Raw genomic sequence first — 22380 nt, 5'->3', positions numbered from 1 at the left:
GACATTTGATTTGGATACCTATGTTTCTTGTGAGATAATTTTAAAGACTGTTGAAAACTAAGCGTCAGGTCGAGAGCAGCAAGTGCTATTCTAATTACTTTGGTGTGCTACGGCCTGATGACAGAATCCACAGTCATCAGTGGCGAAAGCAATTAGTCCAAACGTAAAACGGTGTTAAGGGATATATTAGGAACTAAGGGGGAAATGTCTTCAGAAAGAATAAAAAGATATTATCTCTACAGCGGAAAGAAAATAAAACTCAGACAAATTCAATTCCAACATAGAGCAGGACAACATTTATACCAATAATAGAATTCGAAACCAAATTTTCAGAAAAGAACTTAAATTCATAAAAAAGTAGGGCCTACATATGAAAGAAAAAATATATCTGAAATTGAAAAAAAAAATCGTTTAATTCTTAATGTATCGTTAAGCACAGAAACACACATTGCCAACCACACTGTTAGTATACGTAAATTCATAGTTCCCTTCATCGCCAAGGTATCTAATACTTTGTACCCTCAGTATCACCGAGAAAGACGAAACATCTCTATGATTCATTTGATTTATTTGATATTTCTCAGTTTATATTGAAGGGTAATGAAAAATCGTGCGTGTTTTTTTCTTACAATTCTTCGGCCTACTTCTGACACCATATAGAGAATTTCGCACTACAACCCAATTCTATAAATGGCGAACCCAGACTGGATTATAGCAAAGATTACTAAAGAAGTAACAGCAAGTGCGGTAACTCTTGATGATAGTAATTTGTATATGTTATGTTATGTTATTACAGTACAGGACACTTGTATACGGACTGTCGGGTTGAGAATTTGTGTAGTGTTTTAAGTATTGAGACATACTTACCGTGGTCCCGATAGCCCTGGCTGTGACGTTACTCGGGGATTGGTTCACAACCTCGGATTCAGTCGTGAAGTTGACACTAGAATGTTCTGACATTTCGCCGTCCGTGCTGATCGTCCGTACACTAACAGCGTATGTAGAATTAGGACGAAGGTTGTCTATAATGTAAAACCTTTTAGTAATGTTGACCGTCCGTTCTTGACTTGGACGTCCGTTCGTCCAGAACACACGATAAGCACTTATGTCAGACTTCTTCATTTTGGGGCGCCGCCATTTAACCTTGACTATTGATGACGTCAGCGATTTAACTTCCAGTGCCCTTGGTTTAGACACTTGATTCTCCTCTCGGGTCACTGTAACAAACAATTTAATAGCCTTTTTTGACGTTATATTTAATGATGACGTCACAATTAATCAACGTCATTTATTGTTAATATATATTATATATAACAAACCATGACATCTTATTCTAACAGAGAATTATCTTTTGACATTTTGAATTAAACAATAACAATTTAACAATAAATGACGATTTCAGAAGTAGGATAAACTACTTGTGAGCTCAATCGGGTTATCTCTAGTCTATAGGAAATGTTAGTGTCGGATTGCTTATAAGAACGACGTTAACAAATTTGTATTTCAGTAGAAAAAGACAACACGGTAGTACACAGGATACAGAGAGTAAGCGGACTGTTCTTGGATGATAATCTATCTGTAAAAGAAATATAAAATATATAGAATGTATGAGTAAATCCGAGGATTCCCGTGAAAATACAACATTAATTTTGTGGGACACACCGATATAAGTTTCCGAACGGTCGGTGCCTCCTCCTCGCTCTGTTCTTAAAATGTTAATATTTTATGTTATCTTGTATCGGCAATCAGTGGAGACAACTCACATGGACAGTCGGAGAAACATACATCTGTTGAGGAGGAGATGTTGAAAATCGTGCCGTTCCGGTAAATCCAGGTCCTCGTCCTCTGAATTGTCCCCTCCCCACATTTAACGGAACATTGTGTCCAGGAGCTCCAATCACCCCAGCTCCCCGGAGACGCAGCATCATGCCTCGAGACCAATTTGTCTGAAATTTAAACGATATCTTCTCAATCGTTACACATCTGCCAATATCACCAAGGCTCAAAATCATTGATAAAGTACTCGGGGAGTAGAAAATGTTATTTCAATATTTGAAATTATTTTACCTAACGGGCAGTTATTAAGTGGCCTTTACATTTGACCACATTGCCGTAATGACATAAACAGGGGATCTGCTGTAACCCTATACCATATTTAAATTCCTATTAACAGCCAATCTAATTAAAATCTAGATAGTCATTAGCACTACGTTACATGAACATCTAACAACATCCAATAAGGGGTCACGTCAGGGTGACCTTCCGGATTAGCCAATCAAATGACTACTTCCAGAATCTTGGAAGTGAATTTTAAATGTCCGAATTAGCATGACTAGAGTGCATAGCTTGTATAATCTATCAATTTGTTTCAAGTCATTTCGTCCCATAAAGCATATATAGCTATATACTGTGACGAAATGTTTTGCTTCAATGACATCGATAAAATGCCAATTCGCCCTGAAAGTGAAATACACACATCTCAGAGGTCATCAGAACGTGACCCCTTATGGGATGTTGTTAGATGTTCATGTAACGTAGTGAGAATGATCATCTAGATTTTAATTAGATTGTATTAACAGCCAGGGTCATTTATTATTTTTAATGACGTGCCAAGTTTTTGAGGTGGAGGAAAGCCAGAGTGCCCGGAGAAAAAAACCCCGGCCTATGGTCAGTACCAGGCAACTGCTCCATGTGGGTTTCGAACTCGCGACCCAGAGGTGGGGGTTAGTGATAAAGTGTCGTGACACCTTAACCACTCGGCTACCGCGGTCCCATTTAAGAATATACATTTTGTATGTATGTAGAATGAATGTGGAATAGAAAAATGAATGACGTGTGAAAGACCTCCTGCGAGAGGATGTATATTTGTAATATATTTGTAAATGTTGTCTGATTAAAACAATTGTTCTTAAAAAATAATAATGATAATCACTTCTCTCCGAATCGTGATTCTTCTGCGAGGCAGCACTATAAAGTCAGTTGTGTGCTATCACAAGGAGACAACACACAGCCTACCAAATTGCATTTTTGATACAGTAGAACAATGCTTGATCAAAAGTCTGAATAGGGATGTATTTTCTATGCCCTCTACATCGAAGACTAAAATTTGATATATTCTTAATAAATCATTTCTAATATTTGCTACATACTCACATGATTTTTTTTTATAGATTATCGTGCAAGAAAAATAAATAAATCAACGCTCGTGAAATATATTGGATTTTTCTTTAGAGACTATTAAATATGTTAAATCTATAACTTACCATCGGAAGATGAGGTAGTGTTTTTCACTGTAAACGACCACCGACTCCGCTTCTTTCCTTTAGAAAACTTCACGGAGAAGGCGTATGTAGTGTTAGGATCGGCGTCGATGAGTAGGTATTCCGGTTTTACTACGCGTGCGTAGTCGTACGGAGTTTGTCCCGCCATTCCGCGGCCGGTACCGTAAAGTGTAGAATGTATCGTTTTTGTCTCTCTGACGCTTGTGTTCATCCCAAGTAATCAAGATCTCGTGTGACGAGAGTACATTTGCTTGTAAATTAGACGGCGCCTTGAAAGCATTGACATCTACAAAAACAAAACAAAAATAAATAAATAAACAAATAAATATCAATCTAATTATGAAATCAGTACACTAGAACAGAACAAGTCGAATAGGTATGGCACAGGGGCTTGACATGTTATATAGCCCAGAATGAAATATGACCGCCAGGGTCCAACCCCCAGATCACGTATATTCCTCACAAAGGAGATTAATTGATATGGAGTTGGGCTTTCACGTTTGAATGAAATTAAACGCGCATATACTAAACTGGTTATATCCCGTTTGTGTTGGATTGTAAACAAATATACATGATTAACTCAATTTATATACGAAAACATATGCACATCGGGATGGTTTGTGTTGTAATATTACTGACTGACCGATAACTTTATACCATCGTCTATATAAATGTCTTTTTGATTAATCATCCGGCACAGATATCAGATAAATCAATCATTGTCTTGTATTCCGATCCTCTTTTCTGGCTTTCAGGTTTCCTTCGAGTTTCCCACATTCTGTCCACAGGGGTTTGGTTTGTTTGTTTGTTTGTTTTTTTGTTTAACGTCCTATTAACAGCCAGGGTCATTTAAGGACGTGCCAGGTTTGGAGGTGAATGGAGGAAAGCCGGAGTACCCGAAGAAAAACCACCGGCCTACGGTCAGTACCTGGCAACTGCGCCACGTAGGTTTCGAACTCGCAACCCAGTGGTGGAGGGCTAGTGATAAAGTGTCGGTACACCTTTACCACTCGGCCACCGCGGGGTAGAGGGCTAGTGTTAAAGTGTCGGGACACCTTAACCACTCGGCCACCGCGGGGTGGAGGGCTAGTGATAAAGTGTCGGGACACCTTAACCACTCGGCCACCGCGGGGTAGAGGGCTAGTGATAAAGTGTCGGGACACCTTAACCACTCGGCCACCGCGGCCCTCACAGGGGTTTGGCACAAAATCACAAGAATAAAATTTTAACATTGTCGGTTAACTGGTCACCAGCCCCAGTAGTTTTAACATTGTCGGTAAACTGGTCACCAGCCCCAGTAGTTTTAACATTGTCGGTAAACTGGTCACCAGCCCCAGTAGTTTTAACATTGTCGGTAAACTGGTCACCAGTAGTTTTAACATTGTCGGTTAACTGGTCACCAGCCTTTCAGGTTTCCTTCGAGTTTCCCACATTCTGTCCACAGGGGTTTGGTTTGTTTGTTTGTCAGTTTTGGTTTAACGTCCTATTAACAGCCAGGGTCATTTAAGGACGTGCCAGGTTTGGAGGTGGAGGAAAGCTGGAGAACCCGGAGAAAAACCACCGGCCTTCGGTCAGTACCTGGCAACTGCCCCACGTAGGTTTCGAACTCGCAACCCAGAGGTGGAGGGCTAGTGTTAAAGTGTCGGGACACCTTAACCACTCGGCCACCGCGGGGTAGAGGGCTAGTGTTAAAGTGTCGGGACACCTTAACCACTCGGCCACCGCGGGGTGGAGGGCTAGTGATAAAGTGTCGGGACACCTTAACCACTCGGCCACCGCGGGGTAGAGGGCTAGTGATAAAGTGTCGGGACACCTTAACCACTCGGCCACCGCGGCCCTCACAGGGGTTTGGCACAAAATCACAAGACTAAAGTTTTAACATTGTCGGTTAACTGGTCACCAGCCCCAGTAGTTTTAACATTGTCGGTAAACTGGTCACCAGCCCCAGTAGTTTTAACATTGTCGGTAAACTGGTCACCAGCCCCAGTAGTTTTAACATTGTCGGTAAACTGGTCACCAGTAGTTTTAACATTGTCGGTTAACTGGTCACCAGCCCCAGTAGTTTTAACATTGTCGGTAAACTGGTCACCAGCCCCAGTAGTTTTAACATTGTCGGTAAACTGGTCACCAGCCCCAGTAGGTTTAACATTGTCGGTAAACTGGTCACCAGCCCCAGTAGTTTTAACATTGTCGGTAAACTGGTCACCAGCCCCAGTAGTTTTAACATTGTCGGTAAACTGGTCACCAGTAGGTTTAACATTGTCGGTAAACTGGTCACCAGCCCCAGTAGTTTTAACATTGTCGGTAAACTGGTCACCAGCCCCAGTAGGTTTAACATTGTCGGTAAACTGGTCACCAGCCCCAGTAGTTTTAACATTGTCGGTAAACTGGTCACCAGCCCCAGTAGTTTTAACATTGTCGGTAAACTGGTCACCAGTAGGTTTAACATTGTCGGTAAACTGGTCACCAGCCCCAGTAGTTTTAACATTGTCGGTAAACTGGTCACCAGCCCCAGTAGTTTTAACATTGTCGGTAAACTGGTCACCAGCCCCAGTAGGTTTAACATTGTCGGTAAACTGGTCACCAGCCCCAGTAGTTTTAACATTGTCGGTAAACTGGTCACCAGCCCCAGTAGTTTTAACATTGTCGGTAAACTGGTCACCAGTAGGTTTAACATTGTCGGTAAACTGGTCACCAGCCCCAGTAGTTTTAACATTGTCGGTAAACTGGTCACCAGCCCCAGTAGTTTTAACATTGTCGGTAAACTGGACACCAGCCCCAGTAGTTTTAACATTGTCGGTAAACTGGACACCAGCCCCAGTAGGTTTAACATTGTCGGTAAACTGGTCACCAGCCCCAGTAGTTTTAACATTGTCGGTAAACTGGTCACCAGCCCAGTAGGTTTAACATTGTCGATAAACTGGTCACCAGCCCAGTAGGTTTAACATTGTCGGTAAACTGGTCACCAGCCCCAGTAGTTTTAACATTGTCGGTAAACTGGTCACCAGCCCCAGTAGGTTTAACATTGTCGGTAAACTGGTCACCAGCCCCAGTAGTTTTAACATTGTCGGTAAACTGGTCACCAGCCCCAGTAGGTTTAACATTGTCGGTAAACTGGTCACCAGCCCCAGTAGTTTTTAACATTGTCGGTAAACTGGTCACCAGCCCCAGTAGTTTTAACATTGTCGGTAAACTGGTCACCAGCCCCAGTAGGTTTAACATTGTCGGTAAACTGGTCACCAGCCCCAGTAGTTTTAACATTGTCGGTAAACTGGTCACCAGCCCCAGTAGTTTTAACATTGTCGGTAAACTGGTCACCAGTAGGTTTAACATTGTCGGTAAACTGGTCACCAGCCCCAGTAGTTTTAACATTGTCGGTAAACTGGTCACCAGCCCCAGTAGTTTTAACATTGTCGGTAAACTGGTCACCAGCCCCAGTAGGTTTAACATTGTCGGTAAACTGGTCACCAGCCCCAGTAGTTTTAACATTGTCGGTAAACTGGTCACCAGCCCCAGTAGTTTTAACATTGTCGGTAAACTGGTCACCAGTAGGTTTAACATTGTCGGTAAACTGGTCACCAGCCCCAGTAGTTTTAACATTGTCGGTAAACTGGTCACCAGCCCCAGTAGTTTTAACATTGTCGGTAAACTGGACACCAGCCCCAGTAGTTTTAACATTGTCGGTAAACTGGACACCAGCCCCAGTAGGTTTAACATTGTCGGTAAACTGGTCACCAGCCCCAGTAGTTTTAACATTGTCGGTAAACTGGTCACCAGCCCAGTAGGTTTAACATTGTCGATAAACTGGTCACCAGCCCAGTAGGTTTAACATTGTCGGTAAACTGGTCACCAGCCCCAGTAGTTTTAACATTGTCGGTAGACTGCATGGTCACCAGCCCCAGTAGTTTTAACATTGTCGGTAAACTGGTCACCAGCCCTAGTAGTTTTAACATTGTCGGTAAACTGGTCACCAGCCCCAGTAGTTTTAACATTGTCGGTAAACTGGTCACCAGCCCCAGTAGTTTTAACATTGTCGGTAAACTGGTCACCAGCCCCAGTAGGTTTAACATTGTCGGTAAACTGGTCACCAGCCCCAGTAGGTTTAACATTGTCGGTAAACTGGTCACCAGCCCCAGTTGGTTTAACATTGTCGGTAAACTGGTCACCAGCCCCAGTAGGTTTAACATTGTCGGTAAACTGGTCACCAGCCCCAGTAGTTTTAACATTGTCGGTAAACTGGTCACCAGCCCCAGTAGGTTTAACATTGTCGGTAAACTGGTCACCAGCCCCAGTAGTTTTAACATTGTCGGTAAACTGGTCACCAGCCCCAGTAGGTTTAACATTGTCGGTAAACTGGTCACCAGCCCCAGTAGTTTTAACATTGTCGGTAAACTGGTCACCAGCCCCAGTAGTTTTAACATTGTCGGTAAACTGGTCACCAGCCCCAGTAGTTTTAACATTGTCGGTAAACTGGTCACCAGCCCCAGTAGGTTTAACATTGTCGGTAAACTGGTCACCAGCCCCAGTAGTTTTAACATTGTCGGTAGACTGGTCACCAGCCCCAGTAGTTTTAACATTGTCGGTAAACTGGTCACCAGCCCCAGTAGTTTTAACATTGTCGGTAAACTGGTCACCAGCCCCAGTAGTTTTAACATTGTCGGTAAACTGGTCACCAGCCCCAGTAGTTTTAACATTGTCGGTAAACTGGTCACCAGCCCCAGTAGGTTTAACATTGTCGGTAAACTGGTCACCAGTAGGTTTAACATTGTCGGTAAACTGGTCACCAGTAGTTTTAACATTGTCGGTAAACTGGTCACCAGCCCCAGTAGTTTTAACATTGTCGGTAAACTGGTCACCAGCCCCAGTAGGTTTAACATTGTCGGTAAACTGGTCACCAGCCCCAGTAGTTTTAACATTGTCGGTAAACTGGTCACCAGCCCCAGTAGTTTTAACATTGTCGGTAAACTGGTCACCAGCCCCAGTAGGTTTAACATTGTCGGTAAACTGGTCACCAGTAGGTTTAACATTGTCGGTAAACTGGTCACCAGCCCCAGTAGTTTTAACATTGTCGGTAAACTGGTCACCAGTAGTTTTAACATTGTCGGTAAACTGGTCACCAGTAGGTTTAACATTGTCGGTAGACTGGTCACCAGCCCCAGTAGGTTTAACATTGTCGGTAAACTGGTCACCAGCCCCAGTAGTTTTAACATTGTCGGTAGACTGGTCACCAGCCCCAGTAGGTTTAACATTGTCGGTAAACTGGTCACCAGCCCCAGTAGGTTTAACATCGTCGGTAAACTGGTCACCAGCCCCAGTAGTTTTAACATTGTCGGTAAACTGGTCACCAGTAGGTTTAACATTGTCGGTAAACTGGTCACCAGCCCCAGTAGTTTTAACATTGTCGGTAAACTGGTCACCAGCCCCAGTAGTTTTAACATTGTCGGTAAACTGGTCACCAGTAGGTTTAACATTGTCGGTAAACTGGTCACCAGCCCCAGTAGTTTTAACATTGTCGGTAAACTGGTCACCAGCCCCAGTAGTTTTAACATTGTCGGTAAACTGGTCACCAGTAGGTTTAACATTGTCGGTAAACTGGTCACCAGCCCCAGTAGTTTTAACATTGTCGGTAAACTGGTCACCAGCCCCAGTAGTTTTAACATTGTCGGTAAACTGGTCACCAGTAGGTTTAACATTGTCGGTAAACTGGTCACCAGCCCCAGTAGTTTTAACATTGTCGGTAAACTGGTCACCAGCCCCAGTAGGTTTAACATTGTCGGTAAACTGGTCACCAGCCCCAGTAGTTTTAACATTGTCGGTAAACTGGTCACCAGCCCCAGTAGGTTTAACATTGTCGGTAAACTGGTCACCAGCCCCAGTAGGTTTAACATTGTCGGTAAACTGGTCACCAGCCCCAGTAGGTTTAACATTGTCGGTAAACTGGTCACCAGCCCCAGTAGTTTTAACATTGTCGGTAAACTGGTCACCAGTAGGTTTAACATTGTCGGTAAACTGGTCACCAGCCCCAGTAGGTTTAACATTGTCGGTAAACTGGTCACCAGCCCCAGTAGGTTTAACATTGTCGGTAAACTGGTCACCAGCCCCAGTAGTTTTAACATTGTCGGTAAACTGGTCACCAGCCCCAGTAGGTTTAACATTGTCGGTAAACTGGTCACCAGCCCCAGTAGTTTTAACATTGTCGGTAAACTGGTCACCAGCCCCAGTAGGTTTAACATTGTCGGTAAACTGGTCACCAGCCCCAGTAGTTTTAACATTGTCGGTAAACTGGTCACCAGCCCCAGTAGGTTTTACATTGTCGGTAGACTGGTCACCAGTAGGTTTAACATTGTCGGTAAACTGGTCACCAGCCCCAGTAGTTTTAACATTGTCGGTAAACTGGTCACCAGCCCCAGTAGGTTTTACATTGTCGGTAGACTGGTCACCAGTAGGTTTAACATTGTCGGTAAACTGGTCACCAGCCCCAGTAGTTTTAACATTGTCGGTAAACTGGTCACCAGCCCCAGTAGGTTTAACATTGTCGGTAAACTGGTCACCAGCCCCAGTAGTTTTAACATTGTCGGTAAACTGGTCACCAGCCCCAGTAGGTTTAACATTGTCGGTAAACTGGTCACCAGCCCCAGTAGTTTTAACATTGTCGGTAAACTGGTCACCAGCCCCAGTAGGTTTTACATTGTCGGTAGACTGGTCACCAGTAGGTTTAACATTGTCGGTAAACTGGTCACCAGCCCCAGTAGTTTTAACATCGTCGGTAAACTGGTCACCAGCCCCAGTAGGTTTAACATTGTCGGTAAACTGGTCACCAGCCCCAGTAGTTTTAACATTGTCGGTAGACTGGTCACCAGCCCAGTAGGTTTAACATTGTCGGTAAACTGGTCACCAGCCCCAGTAGGTTTAACATTGTCGGTAAACTGGTCACCAGCCCCAGTAGGTTTAACATCGTCGGTAAACTGGTCACCAGCCCCAGTAGGTTTAACATTGTCGGTAAACTGGTCACCAGCCCCAGTAGGTTTAACATTTTCGGTAAACTGGTCACCAGTAGTTTTAACATTGTCGGTAAACTGGTCACCAGCCCCAGTAGTTTTAACATCGTCGGTAAACTGGTCACCAGCCCCAGTAGTTTTGTTAGAACTGCTCCACTATATTCTAATACTAGATTATCTTGTTTGAAATAGGAATCAGACTGCCTAGCCCCTCACCCAAAGTCCCTTGGCCTCTTGGTTATTGAGACGAAGATACCAAATCATCAAAGTCAATTTTTTATTATAATTTTGATATTCTGGAGACAGGGAACCATTCTCCATCAGCGGATAGCCACGGTTGACTGTACTACATTAAGTTATAGGTTTTGTTATTCTTTTTAGACGATCGTCCTCCATTATCTGAAATATCTTGAAAATCGGAGCAGCATTCTCCGAATTGGAATGCAGTTGACCTTTTCTCGACCTGGGATCAATGTAAAAATCTTTTAGCGATTGATAAAATAGTATTGATGTTTTAAATCCAACATATTTTGTTACTGTAAAAGTGGAAATATTCGCGGTGTGGAAATTTTCGCTTATTTCGCTATCAGTAAATCTCCGCGAAAATTTCTACACGCGAATATATTAACACATAAAAATACTAAATATAAAAGATACAAGTTAGCGCAAAAATATCTTGACGGCGCGAAAATATCCACACCGCGAACACTTTGGAAGCTGGCTAAGCGAAAATTTCCACACGCGAAATTATCCACTTTTACAGTATGTGTTTTTCTATTTCGGTTTTTGATTATACTGTTAGGAATTAATTAGATGTCTACCTGGTTTCGCGATATACACACCGGAAGTGCATCGCTCACACAGTACACTTTCTTTGGTTATTATAATCAATTGTCTAAACATGTTATCTTGTTTATACGGTACAGTTATATATATATGTACGGACATCAGGGTCGGTAACTGACCAGTTCCTGTGTTAGGGCACCAGTCAGTCACCGCTGAACTGAGAAATGACGTCAGCGTGTCAGTCAAATTAATATCATACAGTAAAACCTGTACATACTGTATCTATATTAGGGTTTTCTGTTTTCGGATATTAAAAATCTATCTTTATCAATAATCTACCTGTATCAATAATCTACCTGTATCAATAATCTATACCTGTATCAATAATCTATACCTGTATCAATAATCTACCTGTATCAATAATCTACCTGTATCAATAATCTATACCTGTATCAATAATCTACCTGTATCAATAATCTACCTGTATCGATAATCTATACCTGCATCAATAATCTACCTGTATCAATAATCTACCTGTATCAATAATCTATACCTGTATCAATAATCTACCTGTATCAATAATCTATACCTGTATCAATAATCTACCTGTATCAATAATCTATACCTGTATCAATAATCTACCTGTATCGATAATCTACCTGTATCAATAATCTATACCTGTATCAATAATCTATACCTGTATCAATAATCTATACCTGTATCAATAATCTATACCTGTATCGATAATCTACCTGTATCGATAATCTACCTGTATCGATAATCTATACCTGTATCAATAATCTACCTGTATCAATAATCTACCTGTATCAATAATCTATACTTGTATCAATAATCTACCTGTATCAATAATCTACCTTCATCAACAATTTATACCTGTATCGATAATCTACCTGTATCGATAATCTATACCTGTATCGATAATCTACCTGTATCGATAATCTATACCTGTATAAATAATCTACCAGTATCGATAATCTACCTGTATCGATAATCTACCTGTATCGATGATCTACCTGTATCGATAATCTACATGTATCGATAATATACCTGTATCAATAATCTACATGTATCGATAATCTGCCTGTATCAATAATCTACCTGTATCAATAATCTACCTGTATCGATAATCTACCTGTATCAATAATCTACCTGTATCAATAATCTACCTGTATCAATAATCTACCTGTATCAATAATCTATACCTGTATCAATAATCTACCTGTATCAATAATCTACCTGTATCAATAATCTATACCTGTATCAATAATCTATTCCTGTATCAATACTCTATACCTGTATCAATAATCTACCTGTATCAATAATCTACCTTTATCAATAATCTATACCTGTATCAATAATCTACCTGTATCAATAATCTACCTGTATCAATATTCTATACCTGTATCAATAATCTACCTGTATCAATAATCTACCTGTATCGATAATCTACCTGTATCAATAATCTACCTGTATCGATAATCTATACCTGTATCAATAATCTACCTGTATCAATAATCTATACATGTATCGATAATCTACCTGTATCGATAATCTACCTGTATCAATAATCTATACCTGAATCAATAATCTATCTGTAACGATAATATACCTGTATCAATAATCTACCTTTATCTACCTGTATCGATAATATACCAGTATCAATAATCTACCTGTATCGATAATATCCCTGTATCGATAATTTACCTGTATCGATAATCTACCTGTATCAATAATCTACCTGTATCAATAATCTATCTGTATCAAAAATCTACCTGTATCGATAATCTACCTGTATCAATAATCTACCTGTATCAATAATCTATACCTGTATCAATAATCTACCAGTATCAATAATCTATACCTGTATCGATAATCTATACCTGCATCAATAATCTACCTGTATCAATAATCTACCTGTATCGATAATCTACCTGTATCAATAATCTATACCTGTATCAATAATCTATACCTGTATCGATAATCTACCTGTATCGATAATCTACCTGTATCAATAATCTACCTGTATCAATAATCTACCTGTATCAATAATCTATACTTGTATCAATAATCTACCTGTATCAATAATCTACCTTCATCAATAATCTATACCTGTATCAATAATTTATACCTGTATCGATAATCTACCTGTATCGATAATCTATACCTGTATCGATAATCTACCTGTATCAATAATCTATACCTGTATAAATAATCTACCTGTATCGATAATCTTTACCTGTATCGATAATCTACCTGTATCAATAATCTACCTGTATCAATAATCTACCTGTATCAATAATCTATACCTGTATCAATAATCTACCTGTATCAATAATCTATACCTGTATCAATAATCTACCTGTATCAATAATCTATCTGTATCAATAATCTACCTGTATCGATAATCTACCTGTATCAATAATCTATACCTGTATCAATAATCTATACCTGTATCAATAATCTATACCTGTATCAATAATCTACCTGTATCAATAATCTATACCTGTATCAATAATCTATACCTGTATCAATAATCTATACCTGTATCGATAATCTATACCTGTATCAATAATCTACCTGTATCAATAATCTACCTGTATCGATAATCTACCTGTATCAATAATCTATACCTGTATCAATAATCTACCTGTATCGATAATATACCTGTGTCCTTTGTGATGAAGAGTCGTCAGGTTTTGTTCAACTTTCTCGTATTGCAGACACAGATTCGGAGTCATGAGACGTTAATTAATCTATATCAATATGAGCGAGTGACTTGTTCCTGTACACCCACTCTAGTTACCAATACCTTTATGTTATCTACATGTTTGTGTCATACAATTATCAACCCTTTTTCGTCTGTCACCTGTACCCGATGTTATCTATATGTTTGTGTTATTATACAATTATCAACCTTTTTTCGTCTGTACACCTGTACCCGATGTTATCTATATGTTTGTGTTATGATACAATTATCAACATTTTTCCTGTACACCCACTCTAATTACCAATACCTGTATGTTATCTATATGCTTGTGTTATTACACAATTATCAACGTTTTTCGGGTGAATAAGAGGATTTATCAACCTGAGAAAGTGATATTAACCGAGGCCGGATGCCGAGAAAATATCTCTCTCGAAGTAAACGGTAGTCATATGCAGTGTAATAATGTCTGTTATATGAAGTCGAGGAGACACTGGTATTCGTTATGTTTTATCGTGTACCGACTTATCTTTACTGGATTCGTTCTTCTACATCATAAAGTCTAAATCAAGAAATGGAAATTATATATTAAAGTAAATGTATACTTTTGCATTACAAAGATTTCGAATACGGTTATGTTGGGAATCTCGGCAGAGTTGCTTCCCCTTGTGTGGACTTTCCTGTGGCGGGAGATGCGATTCGCGCTCTTCGACCCAAGTTATGAACCAGCAGGACGTGTGGTAGGCTAATTCCCCCTGTCATAAACTATGTCGAATTGGAGCGTTTGGTGGCCTCTCCGGGTCTTGGTGAGCGGGGACGGCTACAACAGGGATCTGTGTGACCCTTTCTATGTTAAGTGTAGACTTGTTTAATTGTTGTTAACCTGTTACCATAAATAAAGTCTGTTGAAATCTTACAGTTATACAAACTTATATTAATCTCTCTTGATGGCCAGCGAGAGGTAATATTGGGGGAGGAAACTAGATCTATTATGACTTCATCAACGGAATATTAACTCGGTGTTTCTAAAAACAGAAACAGCAGGTTAATATTATACAGTTATTGTATGGGTGTGAGGGAAATATCACTTGTATTGTCCCCCGAGACACGAAGTAGTTAATCTCAATGGGGATTCACCCGGGTACTCCGGTTTCCTCCCACAGCAAGGCTCCTCGCGCGCTTCCATTCGGGCTGATGAATATTAGTTGATATAGCTTGTTTCCTAAATGTTTTTCAAAATATATATATATACATTGTGTCAAAAAAATTTGCTACCGTTAAGCCTAAACGTTTATATTGGTGGTGTCGATAGCGTAGATTCATCAATGTATATCAGGTTTGATATACCGACAGTATTCAGAATCTATAAATATTGCTCCAATAGGATATATTTATCAATGTATATTGTGTTTTATTACCGACAGTATTCAGAAATAATAAACATTGCTCCTATAGGGGATATCTATCGATGTACATGTATATTGAGTTCGATAAACCGAAAGTATTCAGAAACAGAAACTATATAAATATTCTGAAGTCACGTGTCGTCTTTAAAATGTTTCAGCAATCGTACAATGTTTGAGATCAAAATGTCATTTCTGATAATAGATTCATCAGGATCTTCGGGATTTCATTCCATAATTTTTAGAACCTAAATAAGTGTTCATCAATTTGATTTTATGAGTGGCAAATGCTATTTATAGTAACATGTTTGGTTTATTTTATCACGGGGGTCAAGGTCAGAAGAGCTCTGATCTTCAAACAGAGTTAACCGACATTTAAACTTCCGGTAATGTCTAATTAGCGGCCGAGTGGGGTCGAAAGTCAAGTCGTACACGGTGATATATATACGATAACTGTGGATTTGAGTTGCGAAAGAAAACAACAGTGGACGACATGATTAAATTGGCATGTAAAATCGAAAATCTAAACTTGTTTGGCGTTTTCCGTTTTTAGACGTTCAAATAATCAAATACATACTTGTAAAATTTACAAATTGAATTATGGGTAAAGAGATAAATTATTTCAAAATATTTCTTATTGCAATTGTTTTCCATTTATGGATGAAACTTTCTTTTTTGGTGTCTATGGTCAATATGACATGTTTGTTTGCAAAGCTCTGGCATCTATATCGACCATAGACACCAAAAAAAAGACAGTTTAATGCTTATATTTACATTCTCGACATATTCGTTTTGTTATTTTTGAAAATCAAAATTGAGTTAGCATAAAAAATGCCAATATTCAGCGATTTCGTCAATGGGGTTCGACAAATAGAACAGCCTATTTTTTCAAAATGCATTTGTCACGTGCAGATTGGCAAACAAAAAAGTAATAATACAAAAACAACACAGTCTGTTCAATTTTTTATTATTATTATTATTTGTGTAACAATATTGTATAAAATATCTTTTTGATACTTTTTAATTAACATAAAAAACGATTTACGTTAGATACAAGTACATTGTAGTTCCGGTGCGTGAATACATTCATGCGCGGCATGGATTGATGTCACGTTTTGGGTGTCAATTATGGTCACATAGACTGCAAATCGTTTTACTTTGTTTATATCGTGGCTTTGCCACCAAAATGTAAATATATTTCTGCAATTCTGTTTTTTTTTTTTTTTTTTTGTGTCTGCTTTGAGATCATACGTATAAATCGACATAATAACTACCTGTCTCTAGCGTACGCCAATTCTCTGTGGCCTGACGTTCGGATTGCGTCTAGCCTGTTCAGGTTTCCTAAAATCACCCTTTGATTACGTATTCTCGGAAATCATCTACACTGCCCTGTTTTATTCCTTCTTATAAGGACACTGTGTATGTGTTCAGAATATCTCTAGACTAAGCCGATACCAATGTTTGTGTACGTCATGCTGAATTCAACCTCTCTGTACTGGCATACCTCCACTTCTTGGTCCCTATATACCAAACCTATATTTGCAATCTGCCCCGCTAATCTCACTAACGCTCGAGACCCCTCTGAACTGTTCGGAAGCCGTTTACACTCACTTGTCCCCTTAATGTCATTGTTGTGGACAACAAATAACCTCGTTGTCCAAATTGTGTTTCGTACCTTCCTTTACAGTCCTGTCTCAGTCACCGTACGATTTAGACTGGATTATCTGCCGTAGTATCAATTTTCTTCGCCAGGCTGCGCTCATGTTTTTGAAGCGAAGCGAAGCCAGGCGGAAAATAGAAGAAAACAAGAAATATCTTTAAAAAAGATTGACGGCATAGTTTTAATGCTTGTGGTTATAATGTAATACTGCTGGTGAAATGAATTAACGAACTAATGTGTTTCAGCATGGATAACAAAATTAGATCGGTTTGAATCATTTTTGGTGATAATAAGAATGCATTCGAATCAGGAATATAATTTTTAATAATGTGTCATTTGAAAAGATACATCCACTTATTTAGCTCGCATTCAATCTTACTTTTGTTTCGTTTTTAACTGCATATCTGCATTTTGCATTGACCGCTACATTGACCAATCACATTCTTCATCTTGACCAGTAACACCACCTGTCGCGTCATATCCGGGGCCAAAAGAAAATTAGACGGCTATGCCGAAAAATATCTACGGCAGGTAATCGAGTCCATGTACGACTAGCAATCGGAGCACCTCGCCCTCGTCTGCGACAATCGGAACACCTCGCCTCCGTCTGCGAACGTAGGAAGAAAACTACGAGGGTTCCGATTGGTACGACTAGATCTACATGTGTTCGGAAACCCTTAGACTACATAGAAGTGCTAACCTCTTTATTTAAAACGTTATCGAGATAAAATCGTTATCATGATATCAGGATTTGTAGGGTTTAGTTTCCAGACGGCCTTCATCCAAACACATGTTTGTAGATAGGATACCTAGCTACACATACAGGAGAAACAGAGGGGCCCATACCTTTCTCTTTGAGGAAAATCTATATTTTGAAACAACATGAAACTATGTACAAGTATCACGGCAATGATTACAATTTTATTACTTTAGATTTCATGAGTTATGTGTACGGAAGACCTGATCGATATCACGAAATCAGAATATCAAGTATATTATACATTAAAATATATATATTTAAAAATATGATAGTTATAAAAATAATGATATCTATGAAAAAAATAAGAATATTTATAAAAAATAAATAATGATATTTATAAAAAAAAGAAATAATAATATTATTTGAGTTCGTGCATTAATTTTGTAAAATATCTAAGGCTAGCTTCAGAAATGAATTTCATTTCGTTTTACATGTAATACATTAGCTGACTCTCCTTAATCTGTGATGACGTTGACCCGAATGTCTGATCGGTAGCCATAATCGTGTCTGTTTTGACCTTTGGCCCTAATTCCAGATTGGTAGTACTAATAATCATGTCTTCGTTGACCTTTGACCCTGATGCCAGATCGGAGGTGTGCTAATCAGTTGGTTGCCATGACCATATCAGTCTGTATCTTGGATCACGTGCGAAACTAAAACACTCGTAGTATGTAATCCTATTTTGTTTCTGTTTGTTTTGTTTGGGGTTTAAATCATCTACTTTATCAAGTTTAACTCTCTTATAAACTCCCTACAAAGACACCCACCCCAAACCTCATATCCTATTCCTCCCATCGGCCATGTCAAAATTCATATCCAATCCCACCACACACCGATAATTGACTATTCAGGCAAAATAATCGAATGAGCTCGAGAAGAATGAGAAGAAGGCACTTTGAAACAAAACGTAAAAATGTTAAACCCTTTCAAAGTCAAAATCGATGACGCAAGGTTCCCGTCATATACAGATATATATTTAAGGATAAGATATTAGCCTTACTATTTGTCAGAGTATCAGATGGAGTTACACATTGATGTTCTTCTGTGATTTGTATCAACTTATACCGGAAGTGTATAAAGTATTTGCGATTCTAAAATGGGCAACTCGCTTAATTCGTAAGGTATCCCGAGCATTTCAATTGTTCAGGAACAAAATATAAACCGAGAGAGGATGCATGGATTTCAAAGACGAATCAAATGGTGTCTCACCCTGAACCACGTGTTGATTTAACCTAAGCCACGTGTTGATTTACATGAGCCACGTGTTGATTTACCCTGAGTCACATGTTGATTTACCTGAGTCACGTGTTGATTTACTCTGAGTCACGTGTTGATTTACATGAGTCACGTGTTGATTTACCTGAGCCACGTGTTGATTTACCTGAACCACGTGTTGTTTTACCCTGGGCCACGTGTTGATTTACCCTGAGTCACGTGTGGATTTACCCTAAGTCACGTGTTAATTTACCCTGAACCACGTGTTGATTTACCCTGAACCACGTGTTGATTTACCTGAGCCACGTATTGATTTACCCTGAGTCACATGTTGATTTACTCTGAGCCACGTGTTGATTTACCTGAACCACGTGTTGTTTTACTCTGGGCCACGTGTTGACTTACCCTAAGTCACGTGTTGATTTACCCTGAGTCACATGTTGATTTACCCTGAGCTCATTTTCTCAGATTAGTATGTATGTGTCGCTTTGATGTAGAAAAGTCTCTAAAACAAATATCGACGAGCTTGTTCTGAATTACAAAAATTAAATTTTTTCTTTCTTTTTTGGAAATCATTATTAAATAACACGTGGTTATAAAGAAGTATTAGTATCTTCACTCACGTGTACGCACGTGAGTTATGATCACCTCTATTGATAAATGACGTCATAACCATAAATGATTTACGACTTGCATTCCATTGGCTATTTCATTTCGATCAGAAGTCACGAGCCAGTATAAGCATAAGAGATACTGACCTTGTGATAGTTCCCATGAGATAAGAAAGACGAATGTCAGACGTAAGTCCATGACGAATGCTGTCCTCGAATTGTTCCTCACAATACCTACGTGTTTCTCTCTACCTGATCCACAAACTCACACGATAAAAACACACCATTTTTCAGACCCGTAATACTCCTCTACTGACAGCATTACAGCACAGTCTCCCTCACCCAGGCTCTTCAATCTACACCAGAGACAATTAAACGCCTTAAGTTCTCTCATCCGGCGGCCGTGACCCATGCTGGAATCTCCGCACGTTCGTGTCTGTTTTGTTTTTACTGTACACACATGTGGTTTTTACTGTACACACGTGTGGTTTTTACTGTACACACGTGTGGTTTATACTGAACACACGTGTGGTTTTGACTGAACACATGTGTGGTTTTTACTGAACACACATGTGGTTTGTACTTACACACGTGTGGTTGTTACTGAACACACGTGTGGTTTTTACTGAACACACGTGTGGTTTGTACTGTACACACGTGTGGTTTATACTGAACACACGTGTGGTTTATACTGAACACACGTGTGGTTTATACTGAACACACGTGTGGTTTATACTGAACACACGTGTGGTTTGTACTTACACACATGTGGTTGTTAATGAACACACGTGTGGTTTTTACTGAACACACGTGTGGTTTAAACTGAACACAACGTGTGGTCTTTTCTGAACACACGTGTGGTTTTTACTGAACACACGTGTGTTTTTTTACTTACACACGTGTGGTTGTTACTGAACACATGTGTGGTTTTTACTGAACACATGTGTGGTTTTTACTGAATACACGTGTGGTTTTTACTGAACACACATGTATGGTTTTTACTTACACACGTGTGGTTTATACTGAACACACGTGTGGTTTATACTGAACACACGTGTGGTTTTTACTTACACACGTGTGGTTTATACTGTACACACGTGTGGTTTATACTGAACACACGTGGTTTTTACTGAACACACGTGTGGATTTTACTTACACACGTGTGGTTTATACTGAACACACGCGTGGTTTATACTGAACACGTGTGGTCTTTCCTGAACACACGTGTAGTTTTAACTGAACACACGTGTGGTTTTAACTGAACACACGTATAGTTTTCACTGAACACACGTGTGGTTTTAACTGAACATACTTGTGGTTTTTACTTACACAGTGTGGTTTTAACTGAACACGTGTGGTTTTTACGATTCGAACATTTTAATACACAATAGATAGTTTGTGTGATAACCAGCGTGTTAGTTTGAAAACGTTTGGTTCAGTCGTATCTAGACACGAGGTTAGTACACGCCGAAAACGAGTACTTCTGTTATATAGATATCGACACATATATTTCTCACTTTCATTTTTGTATTTGAAAATGTAAACTTTCACAACATTTGCGAAACAAGTTATATTAACTTATATTAATCACGCTTGTTGGCCCAGATGGAAGCGCGCGAGGGGTCTTACTGTGGGAGGAAACCGGAGTATCCGGAGAAAACCCACGTGGTCAAGCAGGTGACCCCATACCTTTTCAGGTCCTATCGGGGAATCGAACTCCGGCCGCCTAGGTGGTAAAGGACAAGTGTGTTAACACTGTGCCACCCGACCACTTGGAACGTGTGCTTACTTTGTATGTTAATTTTGCCTAATATTATATATTATTATGAAATAATATTTTTCAACACTTTCTGGTTGGCTGAAATATTGTCTTGCAATTCCGAACAAATCGTCATATTGATCGGCCGTGCCAAAAGAACTGGTAAAATGCTGGTCAACTGGATGCTTCTAACTATATAAATTATGAATTACTTCCCCTTGGTATTGTCAAACAGTGTAAAATATCTTGCATGCAGATTAAACATGACAAGCAATCACTTTAATAGTTAGAATATTGAATCATCTAAAAATGTGCATTTTGATGCCATATTTTATTTTCGACTGTGTTATGTTTGAAAGATATAATGAAATATTTACAAATACTTCACGAATCAGTCTCTATCATTAAATGTACAAGTGTTGCTCGCAGTAAGTGCATGCTTATTTCGGTCAATACTATATAATTATGGATGAGGTCTATCCATGATTTTATCGAACAAACAAAAAATATCGACAGAGGAAGTTATTATTATTTATTTATTATTTTTCAAATAATAAAAACACATTTTTGATAACAAATATTTATTACATTTTTACCAGTGAAATATCAAATATTATTCATTCTATAAAAGTGATATTTTTCACTAGTGAAGAATATCATATTTTCCACTAGTGAAAAATATCACTTTTGCTGATTTGACCAATCAAATTAATGATTAGAAAATACCAAAATAATTGACCAATCAGAAACCCCGACATATATGTCAGCACCTGGACAGGGGAAACTACTTTTTTTGTTTACAAATTATCGCTGTAGTCCTAGTTAGCCTACGGGGTAGGGTTTTCGTTGATAAAAAATGTGATAAACAGAATATCTAACAGTGTCTTCAGTAAAACCAAATATATTTCACTCGTGTGGCTAATATTTTGATATTTTTCACTCGTGCTGCACACTCGTGAAAAATATCAAAATATTAGCTCCACTCGAGAAATATATCTGGTATTACTGAAGACACTGTTAGATATCCTCTATATATTTTAACTAAAAACAACAAAAAGCGTAAAGAATGTCCACAATATTGAACACAGAAAATAACCAATTGATGTATCTTCGCCTCCATTGGAAAAATTGGCAAGTTTCAATAAAGGTTCGCTCTGATTGGTCAAAAACGAAAAACTTATA

The 22380-nt window shown here is 39.1% G+C and overlaps 1 protein-coding gene across 1 annotated transcript in view; it reads right to left on the bottom strand.

Moving 5' to 3' along the window:
* Positions 1–19779, bottom strand: part of LOC117315499 (neogenin-like) — a 64049-nt gene extending 44270 nt beyond the window's left edge. Inside the window, exons 1-4 of the mRNA XM_033869710.1 lie at positions 19587–19779; positions 3264–3567; positions 1764–1946; positions 868–1217 (exon numbers count right to left, since the gene is read on the bottom strand). Of these exons, the coding sequence (XP_033725601.1) occupies positions 868–1217; positions 1764–1946; positions 3264–3492 (762 nt within the window). The 5' untranslated portion in view covers positions 3493–3567; positions 19587–19779. The remainder of the gene's footprint in view (positions 1–867; positions 1218–1763; positions 1947–3263; positions 3568–19586) is intronic.
* Positions 19780–22380: the final 2601 nt, after the last annotated feature.

The sequence above is a fragment of the Pecten maximus genome, chromosome 17, assembly GCF_902652985.1.
Source record: "Pecten maximus chromosome 17, xPecMax1.1, whole genome shotgun sequence".
NCBI classification, from domain to species: Eukaryota; Metazoa; Mollusca; class Bivalvia; order Pectinida; family Pectinidae; genus Pecten; species Pecten maximus.
This window is presented reverse-complemented; position numbering and strand designations above follow the sequence as displayed.